This window comes from Hyperolius riggenbachi, chromosome 4 (genome assembly GCF_040937935.1).
Source record: "Hyperolius riggenbachi isolate aHypRig1 chromosome 4, aHypRig1.pri, whole genome shotgun sequence".
NCBI lineage: Eukaryota > Metazoa > Chordata > Amphibia > Anura > Hyperoliidae > Hyperolius > Hyperolius riggenbachi.
This window is the reverse complement of record NC_090649.1, coordinates 107,368,178-107,383,619: the sequence shown is the minus strand read 5'-3', so window position 1 is coordinate 107,383,619 and position 15,442 is coordinate 107,368,178. Positions and strand designations below refer to the sequence as shown.

Below are 15,442 nucleotides of genomic sequence, written 5' to 3'. Positions count from 1 at the left end.
TGAAAGGGTCCACGTCACCATGGACTCCTGGAGCAGCCGCTTCGGGACAGGCCGCTACCTGTCCTTCACTGTCCACTGGGTCAGCTTGGTGGAAGGGGGTGAGGATGGGAGAGCAGCAGCGGGCACAGCAGCAGCAGCAACACAGTGGGTGGTGCCACCCCGCAGGCTCAGGGGAACTGCAGCAGGTTCCTCCGATCCTCTGCCATCCTCCGGCACACCTGGCCAAACCCCCCGCCTCAGCAGCAGCGTGAAGGCCCGCCACTGCCAAGCGCTGCTGCACTTGGTCAGCCTTGGGAAGACCAAGCTGACGGCAACCCATGTGTTGGCCAAACTCCAGGAGCAGGAGAGGATTTGGCTGACCCCCAGAGGCCTCAGAGTCGGAGAGGTGGTGGCCGACAATGGGGCCAATCTGGTTGCCGCAATAGACAGGGGAAACCTGACCCACATCCCCTGTCTTGCCCACGTGCTGAACCTGGTGGTGCAGAAGTTCCTGCGCACCTACCAGGGGATGGGCGAACTGCTGGAAACGGCAAGGAATGTTGTGCGTCACTTCCGGCGCTCGGCTGCAGCCTGTGCGAGCCTGGAAGACGTGCAAAAGGAGCTGGATCTGCCACGCCATCGGCTGATCCTTGACGTTCCGACTCGCTGGAACTCCACCCTGGCGATGTTGGAGTGTCTGGTTGAACAGAGGCGCGCTGTCAAACAGTACCTTGCCCTGGCCACTGTTTCCGCAGCTCAGAGAAGGGACAAGACCAGCAACTTCCCGTCCATCGTCCCCGATGATGACTGGAGGCACATGCAGCAGGTGTGCTTAGTGCTGGCTCCCTTCCTGCAGGCCACAAACATGGTGAGCAGGGACCATGCTATGGTCTGCGAGTGGGTGCCCCTGGTTTCTCTGCTGAACAGGGCCCTCAATGCTTTGCTGGAACAGGGAGCGGCAGCCTTGGACCAGCAGGAGCGGCAACCAGCTGCGCAGTCCACCTCTGAGGGGGAGGAGGAGGAGGACTTGGTGGAGGTCCCTGACCTGGCTGCTGATGAGGGGGATCAGCACAGCGCAGCTGAGTTGGTGCGGGGGTGGAGAGAGGATGAGGCGGCAGAGGAGGAGGATGAGGACAGCACTGACGTCGATGTGCCAGCAGACGTGGCCCGCCTCTTCCCAATGGCAGCGCACATGCTGACGTGCCTGCGCAGGGACCCCAGGGTGATCCAGATGAAGCAGAGGGAGGACATCTGGATCAGCATGATGTTGGACCCACGCCTCAAGGGGAAGTTGAGCCAGTTCCTGCCGCCTGCAGGAGGAGACCCAGCGCAACAAATAAGGAGCTTGCAGCAGGCCCTTGTTGAGCGCTTGGAGGAAGCCTTCCCCCAGCCTTCCACCCCCACTGTCCAGCAGCCAGCACAGAGGCAGCAGCAGGTGCCTGCATCCAGCAGCAGCAAGCGCCCCACAGACCTGCTGTCTCTCAGCCACGAGCTCTACAGGACTGTAGAGGCTCCGGCAGCAGTGACTAGAGAGGAGATGCATGCAGCAGCATCCTCCTCCGGTCACAGCCAGCGCCTGACCCGCATGGTGGCTGACTACATGGGGTCGTACAGCGGGCTTGACAGCGATGCCCCTGTTGATCCCATGGAGTATTGGGTCAAGCGCATGGAGATCTGGAGCGAGCTGGCGCAGTACGCCCTGGAAGTGCTGTCCTGCCCCCCTTCCAGCGTGCTGTCCGAGCGCTGCTTCAGTGCAGCTGGTGGCGTGGTCACCGAGAAACGCTCACGTCTGTCTCACAAGTCTGTGGACAGACTGACGTTTCTCAAGATGAACCAGGCGTGGGTGGAAGGCGAGTTCCTGGCCCCTGTTGTCGGCGAGAGGGGGACATGAACTGGCTGCCGGAACCATCGTTAATGTGCCTTACCACCCTTTACCACCTCCTGGCTCCTGCTCACTAAGCCAGCCTGGTTCACTTTGACTATTACGTCGCCAGCAGCCACACATTTTACACCTACAGTGGGCTGCTGTGTACTGCCCTTCTGCTGTCTGTCTGTGTTTCCCACTGCCAGGGTACACAGAATTACCTTCTTCTGCTGCCACTCTGCCACCAGCTATTACGTCAAACAATAGCTATATTGGTTGCAAAACCAAAAACCAAAAAACCATAAAAAAAAAAAAAAAAGGTTTAATTTTTCTGAGGTGCCCGGGTTGAAAACTGTGTTGTCCCAGTTGTGTATTGGACACAATGTGGGCTGCACGACCGCTGTCTGGGACCTCCTGTTGTGTTTATTTACAGCCCTGGTATCACCGCTAGGTACCAGGGCTATTATGTCACGCTGCCTACCTGCCGCCACACTCACACTGCTCCTCCATACCTCCTCCTGCTGCTGCTGCTGCTGTCTGTCTGTGTTTCCCACTGCCAGGGTACACAGATGATTTACCTTCTGCTGCCACTCTGCCACCAGCTATTACGTCAAACAATAGCTGCTCGCCTACTCCTCCATTCCTCCTCCTGCTGCTGCTGTCTGTCTGTGTTTCCCACTGCCAGGGTACACAGAATTAACTTCTGCTGCCACTCTGCCACCAGCTATTACGTCAAACAATAGCTATATTGGTTGCAAAACCAAAACCAAACAAACCATTAAAAAAAAAAAAAAGGTTTAATTTTTCTGAGGTGCCCGGGTTGAAAACTGTGTTGTCCCAGTTGTGTATTGGACACAATGTGGGCTGCACGACCGCTGTCTGGGACCTCCTGTTGTGTTTATTTACAGCCCTGGTATCACCGCTAGGTACCAGGGCTATTATGTCACGCTGCCTACCTGCTGCCACACTCACACTGCTCCTCCATACCTCCTCCTGCTGCTGCTGCTGCTGTCTGTCTGTGTTTCCCACTGCCAGGGTACACAGATGATTTACCTTCTGCTGCCACTCTGCCACCAGCTATTACGTCAAACAATAGCTGCTCGCCTACTCCTCCATTCCTCCTCCTGCTGCTGCTGTCTGTCTGTGTTTCCCACTGCCAGGGTACACAGATGATTTACCTTCTGCTGCCACTCTGCCACCAGCTATTACGTCAAACAATAGCTGCTCGCCTACTCCTCCATTCCTCCTCCTGCTGCTGCTGTCTGTCTGTGTTTCCCACTGCCAGGGTACACAGAATTACCTTCTGCTGCCACTCTGCCACCAGCTATTACGTCAAACAATAGCTATATTGGTTGCAAAACCAAAACCAAACAAACCATTAAAAAAAAAAAAAGGTTTAATTTTTCTGAGGTGCCCGGGTTGAAAACTGTGTTGTCCCAGTTGTGTATTGGACACAATGTGGGCTGCACGACCGCTGTCTGGGACCTCCTGTTGTGTTTATTTACAGCCCTGGTATCACCGCTAGGTACCAGGGCTATTATGTCACGGCGAGCTGCCTGCCTCATTGACTGCCTGCTGCCACACACTCATCCTCCTCCTCCTGCTGCTGAATTTACCTCCTGCTGTCTTTGTGTTTCCACTGCCAGGGAGCACATACAATGGCGCTTCCAACATGCGTGCGCCCACCAGCTATTTGTTACGCTCAAAAATAGCTGCATTTCTTTAAAAAAAAAATTGAAAAGAGAAATACGTGAAGAAGAAGAAGACGATATTGAAAAGGAAGGAGAAGATGAAGATGAAGAAGAAGAAGAAGATGAAGAAGAAGATGAAGAAGATGATGAAGAAGAAGATGAAAAAGAAGAAGAAGATGAAGAAGATGAAGAAGAAGAAGATGAAGAAGAAGAAGAAGATGAAGAAGAAGAAGAAGAAGATGAAGAAGATGATGAAGAAGATGAAGAAGATGAAGAAGAAGAAGAAGAAGAAGAAGAAGAAGAAGAAGAAGAAGATGATGATGAAGAAGAAGAAGAAGAAGAAGAAGAAGAAGAAGAAGAAGAAGAAGAAGATGAAGAAGAAGAAGATGAAGAAGAAGACAATATAGAAGAAGAAGAAGAAGATATAGAAGAAGAAGAAGAAGATATAGAAGAAGAAGATCGAGAAGAAGAAGAAAGATAAAGAAGAAGAAGAACAAGTATATACAGTAACACTACTGAACAAAATTAAGGACACAACTTCTCTTTCCACATTTTTTTTTAAAGGAACATCCCCACATAATCACTTGCTGTTGTTACTTGGAAAAAAAGAGGTTTCTTGCATCATTCACCCTCAAAACAAGTGTTGGAAGCTATTTAAGGCCAATTCGAATAGTCAGCTCGAATAGTTAGCTCGAATACCGACTCGAATAGTGAGCTCGAAGTCCGAGGTCGAATCGAATAGTAAAAATTATTCGACTCGAATATTCGACTGACCTCGAATAATTTACTATTCGAATTCGACCAAACTTGAATTTTAAAAAGGGGTATTTGAGCATCACTACATGAGAGATCGAAATAACTATTAAAAATATAGTTAGACTTCCCATCTGGCGATCATCGAGCTCATATCGCCTGCAATTTGATGTTTGTAAACCCACAAATTTCAATGCTTGACACATGGCACTGTTACCTGGCTGCAAAAGAAACTGCATCATGCCATGTCTGAACGTTAAGATGTTGCTTAACCACCCTGGCGTTCTATTAAGATCGCCAGGGCGGCTGCGGGAGGGTTTTTTTTAAATTAAAAAAAAACTATTTCATGCAGCCAACTGAAAGTTGGCTGCATGAAAGCCCACTAGATGGCGCTCCAGAGGCGTTCTTCTGATCGCCTCCGGCGGCCAAAATGCAACGCAATGAGCGGCCTTCTGTGTTTTGCTTACTTCGTCGCCATGGCGACGAGCGGAGTGACGTCATGGACGTCAGCCGACGTCCTGACGTCTGCCGCCTCCGATCCAGCCCTTAGCGCTGCCCGGAACTATTTGTTCCGGCTGCGCAGGGCTCAGGCGGCTCGGGGGACCCTCTTTCGCCGCTGCTCGCGGCGGATCGCCGCAGAGCGGCGGCGATCAGGCAGCACAGGCGGCTGGCAAAATGATTAGCATGTGACGCTTAGTGTAGTGGAGCACACACGCAGCCCAGAGGAGACAGAGGGGTCAGCGTGCTTCTGAGCTGCTCGCTATGCGCCGTCCAGAAGTAAAGAGGGAAGGACATACTGTGCACACAGGGCGCAGTATGTCCGGATGGGGGGTCAAGCAAGTTGCCGGTCCCGGCATGAATATTACACTAAGGGCGGCAGACGGAGGGGGGCAGGAGGAGCGAATGGTATGTAATTTTAACCCCCCACACACTGCAGCAATCATTTTTTTCAGTTGTGGTATCCTTTAACCATTTCAGCCCGCTGGGATTTTTCACCTTATGCATCAGAGCAATTTTCACCTCCCAATTATTCGCTAATAACTTTATCACTACTTAACACAATTTACTGATCTATATCTTGCTTTTTCCACCACTAATTAGGCTTTCTTTGTGTGGTACATTTTGCTAAGAATTATTTTTTTATAAATGCATTTTAACAGGATTAATAAGAAAAAAAAATCATTTTTTTCAGTTGTGGAATCCTTTAAATCCTTTTTAGGGAATATCTTTATAAAGAATAAAAGCCTTGCTGAGAATCCCCATGAAGAGATGGACTAGTCCAAAACCTGTCACTTCTGTCAGATTTCTACTGCCTACTGTAAGTGACAGCAACTTAGGAGAAAAGTAATTTATTCCTCGTTTTACTCTGGAAAAAATGTACTTCTTATTTGTACCTGTATATCTTTGCACATATTTTAAATTTTACAGTTTTTCGCTGTAGTGCCCCTTTAATGTCGGGGCCTCCTCTGCACTGACTGTACAGAGCGCTAGCAAGCACCCAACCGGAGCACGGGAGTACCTTAAAGTACCACTATGATGAAAATCGTAAAATTTAAAATACATATAAACACATCCAAAAAAGAAGTACGTTTCTTCCAGAGGAAAATGAGTCATAAATTGTTTTTCTCCTATGTTGCTATCATTTACAGTAGGAAGTACAAATCTTACAGAACCGACAGGTTTTGGACTAGCCCATCTTCTCAATGGGGGTTCTCAGGGTTTTCTTTATTTTCAGATGTACTTGGTGAATGGCAGTTGCTCCGTCCAACTTCCAAAAAAGTGTGCAGCAAGCAGGGAGGTTGGCCAGCATCTTATAAATCCTTTTCATCGAGTTTCATTATAAAGAATAAAAGCCTTGCTGAGAATGCCCTATGGCATACATGTCAAACTCTGGCCCACGGGCCAAATTTGGTCCTCGCAGCCATTAAATTTGGCCCTCAAATGGTTTCCCCACTTTGCATTATGTTTGGCCCACTCTAGACGTCCAGGGAAGCTATACTGGAGGTGAAGCCCTAGAACATCAGAGAAGCCATATCGGGGAGGTAGGGAGAAAAGCACTAGACCCAGAGAACTGTCTAGGGGAGATTTGGGGCCTCTAGACACCAGGAAACTATATAGGGGAAGGAGAACCACTAGACACCAAGGAACTGTATAGGGGAGGTAGGAGAGTCACTAGCCACCAGGGAACTGCATAGGGGTTGGAGGGGGGCCATTAGACACCTGGGAACTATATGGGAGAGGAAGGTGGCCAGTAAACATTAAGAATGGTCCACGACTAGGTCCCAGTGTACAATTTCGGCCCACTTTGTATTTGAGTTTGGCATTCCTGCCATATGGAGAGATGGACTAGCCTAAAACCTGTGATTTCGGTCAGATTTCTATTGCCTACTGTAAGTGACAGCAACATAGGAGAAAAATAATTTATGGCTCATCTTACTCTGGAAAAAAACATACTTATTTGTACTGTATGTGTTTACATGTGTTTTAAAGTATACCTGTAACAAAAAAAAAACCCTATGGGGTATACTTACCTGGGGAGGGGAGAGACTCAGGATCCTAATGAGGCTCCCCCCGTCCTCTGTAGACTCGGGTATCCGGCATTGACTTCCCTAAAAATGTGCTTGACAAGCACTATGCAGGTGCTGCAATACTTACCTTCAGGGATCCAGGATAGGCACAGTAGCAGCTTTCTGATATGCTCCAGCAGAAATAGCCAAGCCCGATTGGGCCCGCTATACTGCGCTGGTAACTTGCACCTGCACAGTAGAACGGGCCCAATCGGGCTTGGCTATTACTGCCGGAGCGTATCGGAAAGCTGCTACCAAGCCCAATTGGGCCCGCTATTCTATGCAGGTGCTGACCTGAACAGGTTCGACTATTTACACCTGAACCTGGACAGAAAGCCACTTCTGCGCCTGCACTGGATCCCAGTGTTCGGAAGCTTCAAGCACTGCAAGCGAGGGCTGGAGGAGGATGGGGAAAGCCTCATTCACCGATCCCTAACCGACGCAGTACGAATCTACGCCTATCAGGTGGTGCTGCGGCCCTGACTCGATGTAGACACCACGCCGCAGTAAATCGCGTGTCCCCACCGATACCATCGATCTCGCCACTCTGAACCCACCGCAATTCGCTCGCTCTGACGTCTATAAGACGGCAGAGCTTTGTGAGCCGATCAGGAGCCGCCTTCCCTGGCTCCTGGCCCTGTCATCACTGTATGCCAATCCCATTGGCTTGACAGTGATGACAAGGTCAGGAGCCAATGAATGTGGCTCCTGACTGGTGCACAGCGATCTGCCGTCCTAGAGATGGCAGAGAGAGGAGCCTGCAGTGGGGACCGGCGGGAGCGACGGATTATTGCAGCGATTCATCAGTATTAATCGGTAAGCGCTGTTGTACTGTACCAGCAATCTCTGGTCCTTAAAGGGGCAGAGACTGCTGGTATGGAAGTGGTTAAGATCCAGAGGCTTCCCGCTTTGAAGTAAGTACCCCCCAGGGGCTGTTTTTTTCACTACAGGTTTGTTTAAAAATTAACTATTTTTCATGATAGTGGTCGTCTAACTATCTGCCAGACGAAGGCTGCAAACTCTTCCTGCCTAATAGCAAGTGATTTAGATAAACACAAACCAGTTTTGCAGAATCACTTATGTTGTCCAATCATGATCTTGTGACTGGAGATCCTGTACTACATTAGGCCCTGCTTATAATGAGACATTGTGCTTCTATTTTCCAACCCTTCATGCATGTGGCTCATGTGCAAATTTAACCTTGAGGGTTTCATAGCAGGTGAAAAATGTTGAATACAATAATGTGTTTTCCCCACTCTAATAAATGTCCCTGAAACTTCAGCACGATATATTAAATGCAAAACAGGCTGCGGGACACAAACCTGGTGTTATTTTTCCATTTGCAGCCCTCTCCTTTAGATAAATGAATAATTCATGATATGATATATTCTCCCATTATGTAAGGAAGGGTTCTCACCTATATATCAAATTAAAGATGACCATTGCTATATTTCAACATTTTTTTTTTCCTTTCTGTATTTATAATGTGGCTATTTTGCCGAGAGCACTTATGGCCACTAGCTGTGGAAAATAGATCTTCTTTTTTTTTCCTTTTCAGAGAATCACATGTAGAAAAGAAATTGTCTGTATTCAGAAATAATTCTCATAAAGAGCCCAGTAATGAAAATCAACAGCACTGATAAGAACATTTGCATAGGCCTAGAGAAAAATGTTCCACATTGTAAGGCAGACACAACGCTGCTGTTATTTGTACTACAATAACAATTGTAAGCTGCGTTCACAGGAATACGTTGCAGTGCGTAGCCTGTAAAAACAGAACCACAACGGAGGAAAAAAAAAATCACACTGCGCTTTATGCATGCTGTGCGATGCTCACAGTGATGCATACAGTACGTACAATGTATGCTTCACTGCAACTATTAACATGCACGTTATGCGGTACGGAAACAGGAAACTTGGGCCCCCAAGATTGAGCACGATTGAAATAGTGGCTATGTGGAAAAATATGGGCTCCTACAGCTTTGGGTCCTGCCCTTAATGAAAAATATAACTATAAATAGCAGGCGCTTACTTGGACTGCTCTGACTTGGAGAAGCCCACTTTGTACCAATACAATGCTACATCTACAGTACAACCCTATAACTTTTCCCTCTGGGATCAAAAGATATGCTCACTCTACTACTCTGTAGTAGAGATGGCCCGAACGGTTCGCAATCGCGGAGAACCGCAAACTTTCCCGAAAAGTTCCCATAGTGCATCATTAGGGTCAACTTTGACCCTCTACATCACAGTCAACAGGCACATTGTAGCCAATCAGGCTACACTCCCTCCTGGAGCCCCACCCCCCTTATAAATGGCAGGCAGCGTCAGCCATTTGACTCACTTGTGTGCCTGCAGTAATTAGAGAAGGGAGAGCTGCTGCAGAGAGAGCTATAGGGAAAGTTTAGTTAGGCTCTTGGTTACTTGTTAGCTTGTTCCTTGCTGATTCCTTTTGCTAAAAAAGCACCCCTCAACTGCTCTTTTGAGAGCTAATCTTGTTCTTGTGATCTATTTTTTTTTGTGTGGCCCACTTGCATTACATACAGCCCTGTCAGTCAGTTGCAGCTGGCCTTTGGCCCCTTGGTGGTAATTCCTACTGTGCCACTGCCAGGCCCAGCACATTCAGTGACTACCTGTGTGTGTGAAAGGTGCATATTTGTAACACCCATCACTGAATATAACTACCTGTTGTTCAGTGCACCCACCTACCTAAGTGAGGTGTGTGTGTGTGTGTGTGTGTGTGTGTGTGCGTGTGCGTGTGCGTGTGCGTGTGCGTGTGCGTGTGCGTGTGTGTGTCCGGTGCACATTTGTAATACCAGTCACTGCATACTTGTTCACTGCATCTGTGTGACCACACGCTGTTTTATATCCCAGTCCGTGCATACCTGTTAACTGCTCCTGTGTAACTGCACATTGTTGTACCAGCAGTCACTGCAACCTGTTCACTGAACCTGTGTAACTGCACATTGTTGTACCAGCAGTCACTGCAACCTGTTCACTGCACCTGTGTAACCGTACATTGTATTAATCAAGTCAGTGCATACCTTTCACTTCATCCCCTGCAATATGGACAAAACAAAAGGCAGAGCCAGAGGCAGGCCACCTGGCATGTTTGTTCGAGGTCGCGCTGTCGTGATTTCGTGCGGGCCTCGACCAAAGTACAGTGTTCAGAAAAAGGCACATGCCATCAACCCCCAATATTGTCAGGACGTAGTTGACTATTTAGCACAAAACAACTCATCTTCCTCAGCTTCCGCACAGAAACATGACATATCTTCCTCCTCCTGCTCTGATTCTGGCACCCCACTTAACACTCCGTCAGCAGCCATCACCAAAGTGCCATCATTCCAGGGCTCAGCAGTGTGGAAATTTTTGTGTGTGTCTGCCTCAGATGAGAGCAATGCCATCTGTACTCTCTGCCACCGAAAATTGAGCCGTGGAAAGACCAAGACCCACGTAGGGACAACTACCTTACGAAGGCACATGATGACAAAGCACAAACTGCAATGGGATGACCACCTGAGGAAAAGCAGAACACAAAAGCAAAGCCACACACCACAGTATAAGATACCATGCCGCAATTATTTCTCAAAAAAGGCGATACCTAAACTGTACCGTGATGTTGAAAGGCAAGTGGTGACATCTCTGGCACACAGCATTGGGTCAAGGGTCCATCTGACCAAGGATGCCTGGTCTGCAAAGCACGGTCAGGCCTGCCTGAAGACTAAGTCAGTCCCCACACACAGCATCTCTGCCTGCATACCATGTGACTGCCTGCCCCAAGACTAAGTCGGTCCCCACACAGCATCTCTGCCTGCATGCCACTTGACTGCCTTCTCCATCACCACCAACAGGGTCCAGGACTCCAGGCAGATTCCTGAATTTTTAAGCTAGCAGCGGCCGCTATAATAATTTTTCTGGTGTGTGTACATGCCTGCCTAATTTTTTTGGCTGCACTGCGGCTGCAACAACTAAACAAAAGGCATGTACATTTGTCAATTCCCCTTCGTGATCGTTACCTTGCCGCGGTGAAGGGGCTTGCGTATCACAATGAAGCAATGACCGCCGTCTGTATGAGTGTCTTAGGGGGGGGGGGCACACTTAAGATAATAAGGTCATTGCTTAATTGTGGACAGACCAAATTCAATCAGATGGACAGTCACTGTTTTTCTGTCATTGAGCTACTTCAGCATGGCGACCATATGGGCTTGAAAACCGCCATCACCTGAACTCTCGTCATGGTGTGCACCGGTCCAGCACGGCCGTCACTACACAAACAGCTGTTTGCAGTCACTGCATACCTTTCACTGCATCTGTGACTGCACATTGCATTATACCTGGCAGTCAGTGCATACCTTTCACTTGAACGGATGGCAGACTTGCCCTCCTTAACAGATTGTCGTTAAAGGTAGTAAAGTTGATTAGTCTCATATACAGCAGGGCCTAGAAAGTCCTCCTGTATTGTTATTTTTGGTCACTACCTCGGGACTTGCATGCCATGCCTGCTGCCTTCTTTGGATGTGTGGTGGTAGCCGTTTCTCAGGCTCCAACTGCGGACCGGGATCGAAACCTGATTCCCCGGCCATTACCCGTGGTCACCATGGTACTGAGAAAGTACCATCGAAGGTTTCACACAGTTGAATGAATGGCAGACTTGCCCTCCATAACAGATTCTCGTTACAGGTACTGAACAGCCAGCAGAAAAAGTAATTTAAAAAAATAGATGTAAGCTTTAACTATGGTAGAGAAAGAACCATCGAAAGTTGATAAGGCAGTCAGACATTACCTGACATCACTGAGTGAGGAAGAGCAATCTCGCCATGGTGCGCAGTAGTCCAGCACGGCCGTCACTACACAAACAGCTGTTTGCCGTGCGTTACACAATGAGTTTGGTGTGTCAGTGTGAAGCAGTACACTAATTACACTCCCTGATTGATGTATACACATGCAAGATGTTTTAAAGCACTTTAGGCCTCCAATTTAGCAATAAAATGTGATTTCTGCCCTTAAAACACTGCTGTATGTTTCCCGGGGACTTTTGGCATGTATCCCACTCCGCCATGCCTCCCTCCAGGTGTTAGACCCCTTGAAACATGTTTTTCATCACTTTTGTGGCCAGCATAAATGTTTCTAGTTTTCAAAGTTCGCCTCCCCATTGAAATCGGAGGTTCAAGCCATCTCTACCCTGTAGCTTTATGGTTATAGCTATATATCATCATGTCACTGTAATTACCAATTCTGTATTTTGTATTGATTCTGTATTTTGTATCGATTCTGTATTTTTATTACCAATTCTGTATTTTGTATGGTATACATCAATATTTTGTATATTGATGTATACCATTTGTCTCTATTATTTTGTACACCATGCTTTATAAATCAATAATAATAATATTATCCTGTGGGTCCAGTGGCAGCACTAGCTTCGCCACCTTATAGTTATTCCCTCACTACTCTGTGACTATGCTCTGTGGAGCCAGTGGCCGCACTACACTTACCACCTTACCACCTCAAAGTAGTGCTTCTTCTAATACCAGGGCCCAGCAATGCTCCCTTTAATACGTCGAAATTGTGCACAGCTGCTGGTTTTTTATTTTCTATTGGGATATACCTGCACAGCTTAACTCATTTCAATCAACTATTCTAGCTGTAGAAATTTGCAGGCCTGGATTTACTATAAGGCACTGTAGGCAAGTGCCTACAGGCACCTGATGGTAGAAAGTGCCTGCCTCCTTCCTTCCCTATGCAGAGTCCTAATGAGAGCAGTGCTGGTCGTAATGGAAAAATCTACGCTTACGGATCATTATGCGTAATTTTACGCTATTACGCATTACGCAATTACGGTTACGGCGTAGGAAATTATCTACGGTTCATCACTGTAATTACGCGTTAACTTACGCAGTTACGCGTAAGGATACCATAATGTAAGCGCTTACGCTACGATGTTACGCGTAGTGCCGTAATACCCATTAATGCGTACTGTTTGACGCATACGGACGATGTGTACGCAATAGCCGTCAATGTGACAGCTATTGCGTACACATCATTCGTATGCGTCAAAACGTACGCTTATATACTGAAGGGTGGGAGAAGATACTATCGGTTGCTTAGGATGTTGACTGATTGGCTACTCTTAGAAAAGGGGAGTTTTTACATTAGTAATTACGCGTAAAATTACGCGTAAGTCTTCGTAAAATTACACATACCTAGCAATTACGGTATGAGAAAAACAGAGGCGCCAATAGAGTAAAAATTATATTCCAATTAAAACCAATTAAAATGTGGGTGGCAGTGGTGGACTTGCCTACCCCCAACGAAAAAGGAGACCACTTATAAGGTTAACAATATAAATTTAATCAATTTAGTACTCCACAACAACAATTAGTTTGCAACGCGTTTCACGGGACACAAGCCCGCTTCCTCAGGCAAAGCACATACAAACAGTAGCAACTCAGTAGTAGTCCGTACTAGCGTGGCGCCTCTAGTACGGACTACTAGCACGCTAGTACGGACTACTACTATTTACTCTATTGGCGCCTCTGTTTTTCTCATTACGTGATATCCACCCGGTGGATGGGTGTGGACACCCTTTTCTTCTTCTACGCAGAGAGCGACTTTTAGCCTGAGCGGGGACAGGTCTAATTTCCCCGTCTGTGATACAAGTGGTTGCCTGACCCGGCAACCCACAATTGTGAGTATAATTTACTATTTATTTTCTACACGACAATCAAATCAACAATAATACACTATTGGGGGCTCTCGATTTTTCCCTTCTTCTTTCTTAGCAATTACGGTAGACAGCGTAATTACGATACCACTTTACTGCTTACGCGTAAATAATTACGCGTAAGACCGTAAGTTACGCGTAGCGCTTACACGTAAATTTACATTGAATTACGATGTGTAATTACGCTCATGCGTAATTTCGGCCCAGCACTGAATGAGAGTGTAAATGAGAAGTTACTCACCGAGCTCTCAGCATTCCACTGACCAGATCTCCCTTCAGGCAGGGGCACCTCTAGCTAGTAGCTACCCTAATATTGAAGGTACTTCTGGCTACCTAATGCTAAGGGACAACTGTAGCTACTTTTAACAGACAAGGGAACTAAGGGAGAAGTGACAGCTGGGCCAGCAAGCACACTTGTGGTGCCATTCAACAGGGGTTTGTAGGTTCATGGAGGGCGAAGTCTAGGGTGCTACGACATCTGTGCCTATAGGCTCATGTGATATATATCCAAGCCTGGAAATTCTATTTCAAATTTCTCAAACCTACATGTTCATTGCCAGTTATTACCAAGCGGTACAGAAGAGGTCGTGTGGCTATGACTGACTGTTGAACTGAGAAGAATTAGATGAATCCTTAAACTAACAGCATGCAAAGAGCAACTGGAACCATCAACAAAAGTCTTTTCATTGTACAATAAAATTCATGAGTTAACGATAGCCCTTAAGCCACTGGATTTCCCATTTCATTTATCATTTATTGATTCAGTACTATTTAAAGAAATAAATAAGGTCATGGTATGATCACCAGGAGATGTATATAATATCAATCAGTCAAATGAAGTCCAGGATAAATACATTATGGATGTTAAGGTCATAAGACCTCAATGTCTCACCTCTGACTTTCCACTTCCAATTAATAAGTATACTAGTGCACATGATACAGGCACAGGCATATGGTCCATTTTGTAGGGGTGAAGGGGGTGAACTTTTAAACTGGTCATATAAGGTTTTATATTTTATTGTGCTTCCCATAAAATGAATATAGGTTTCAGATGTTTTTCTAGTAGAGATATATAATCCTAAATAAAACCTGTGAATGGAGGAATATGGGAGATCCTGCATATAGAAAACTTGAAAAAAATAGAAAAACAAATAAGGTAGTAGAGTGTTCATTAGAAGAGGATCAGTGAAAAACACATGATGATAAACAAAGCCCTGCCGAAAGTGTCTACAAAAATAGCTTTGTTGGGGTCGGGGGTATGAAATATGAGACCATAACAACGAATCACTTTATTAAAGGCTCTCTGGAAGGGATAAAATGTGATATTTCGGCTATTGAAAAACTAAAAGTGTTACTGGCGGCTGGCGCTAAGGCGGTAATTTTGCTGTTTTGTTTTGGCTTTCCTATAGCTGAAAGACTACACGGTGGACAGTGAAGAGCACAAAAGGTAGCTATCGGTTAGAATTAGCTGGTAGTGCTTAAGGTCAGGGTTTGGCTCCACTATTAGAAGGATTTGGCCTCATTCATACCATGTGCATTGCTGTCAGTTTTAACACAAATGAAGAAGTAAACTGATAGTCCATGTTAATAAATTGCCCTATTAGCATCTAAGGTGTTTAGGACAGCTGTCTGCCTTGGTATTGTTCTTTGAATGCAGGACCTCGTGGTTCAGAAACCTGAAACCCGCATTCAACAACATTTCATCACCAGACAGCAGGACGAGGTGCATTGGAGGAAGAATTGGAGTTAAATGCAACACACTCAGTCCTGCTGTTCTCGAATTTGAACACTAGGCTGCATGTTTCCAATTAGCGGAAGTGGGATTGTATCGACTCTTTTTTATGATGCACACATTTTAGCG

At 46.7% G+C, this 15,442-nt stretch overlaps 1 protein-coding gene across 1 annotated transcript in view; it reads left to right on the top strand.

Moving 5' to 3' along the window:
* Positions 1-7,337, top strand: part of LOC137504687 (uncharacterized) — a 76,521-nt gene extending 69,184 nt beyond the window's left edge. Inside the window, exon 4 of the mRNA XM_068233270.1 lies at positions 7,141-7,337. Within this exon, the coding sequence (XP_068089371.1) occupies positions 7,141-7,337 (197 nt within the window). The remainder of the gene's footprint in view (positions 1-7,140) is intronic.
* The last annotated feature ends 8,105 nt before the right edge of the window (positions 7,338-15,442 follow it).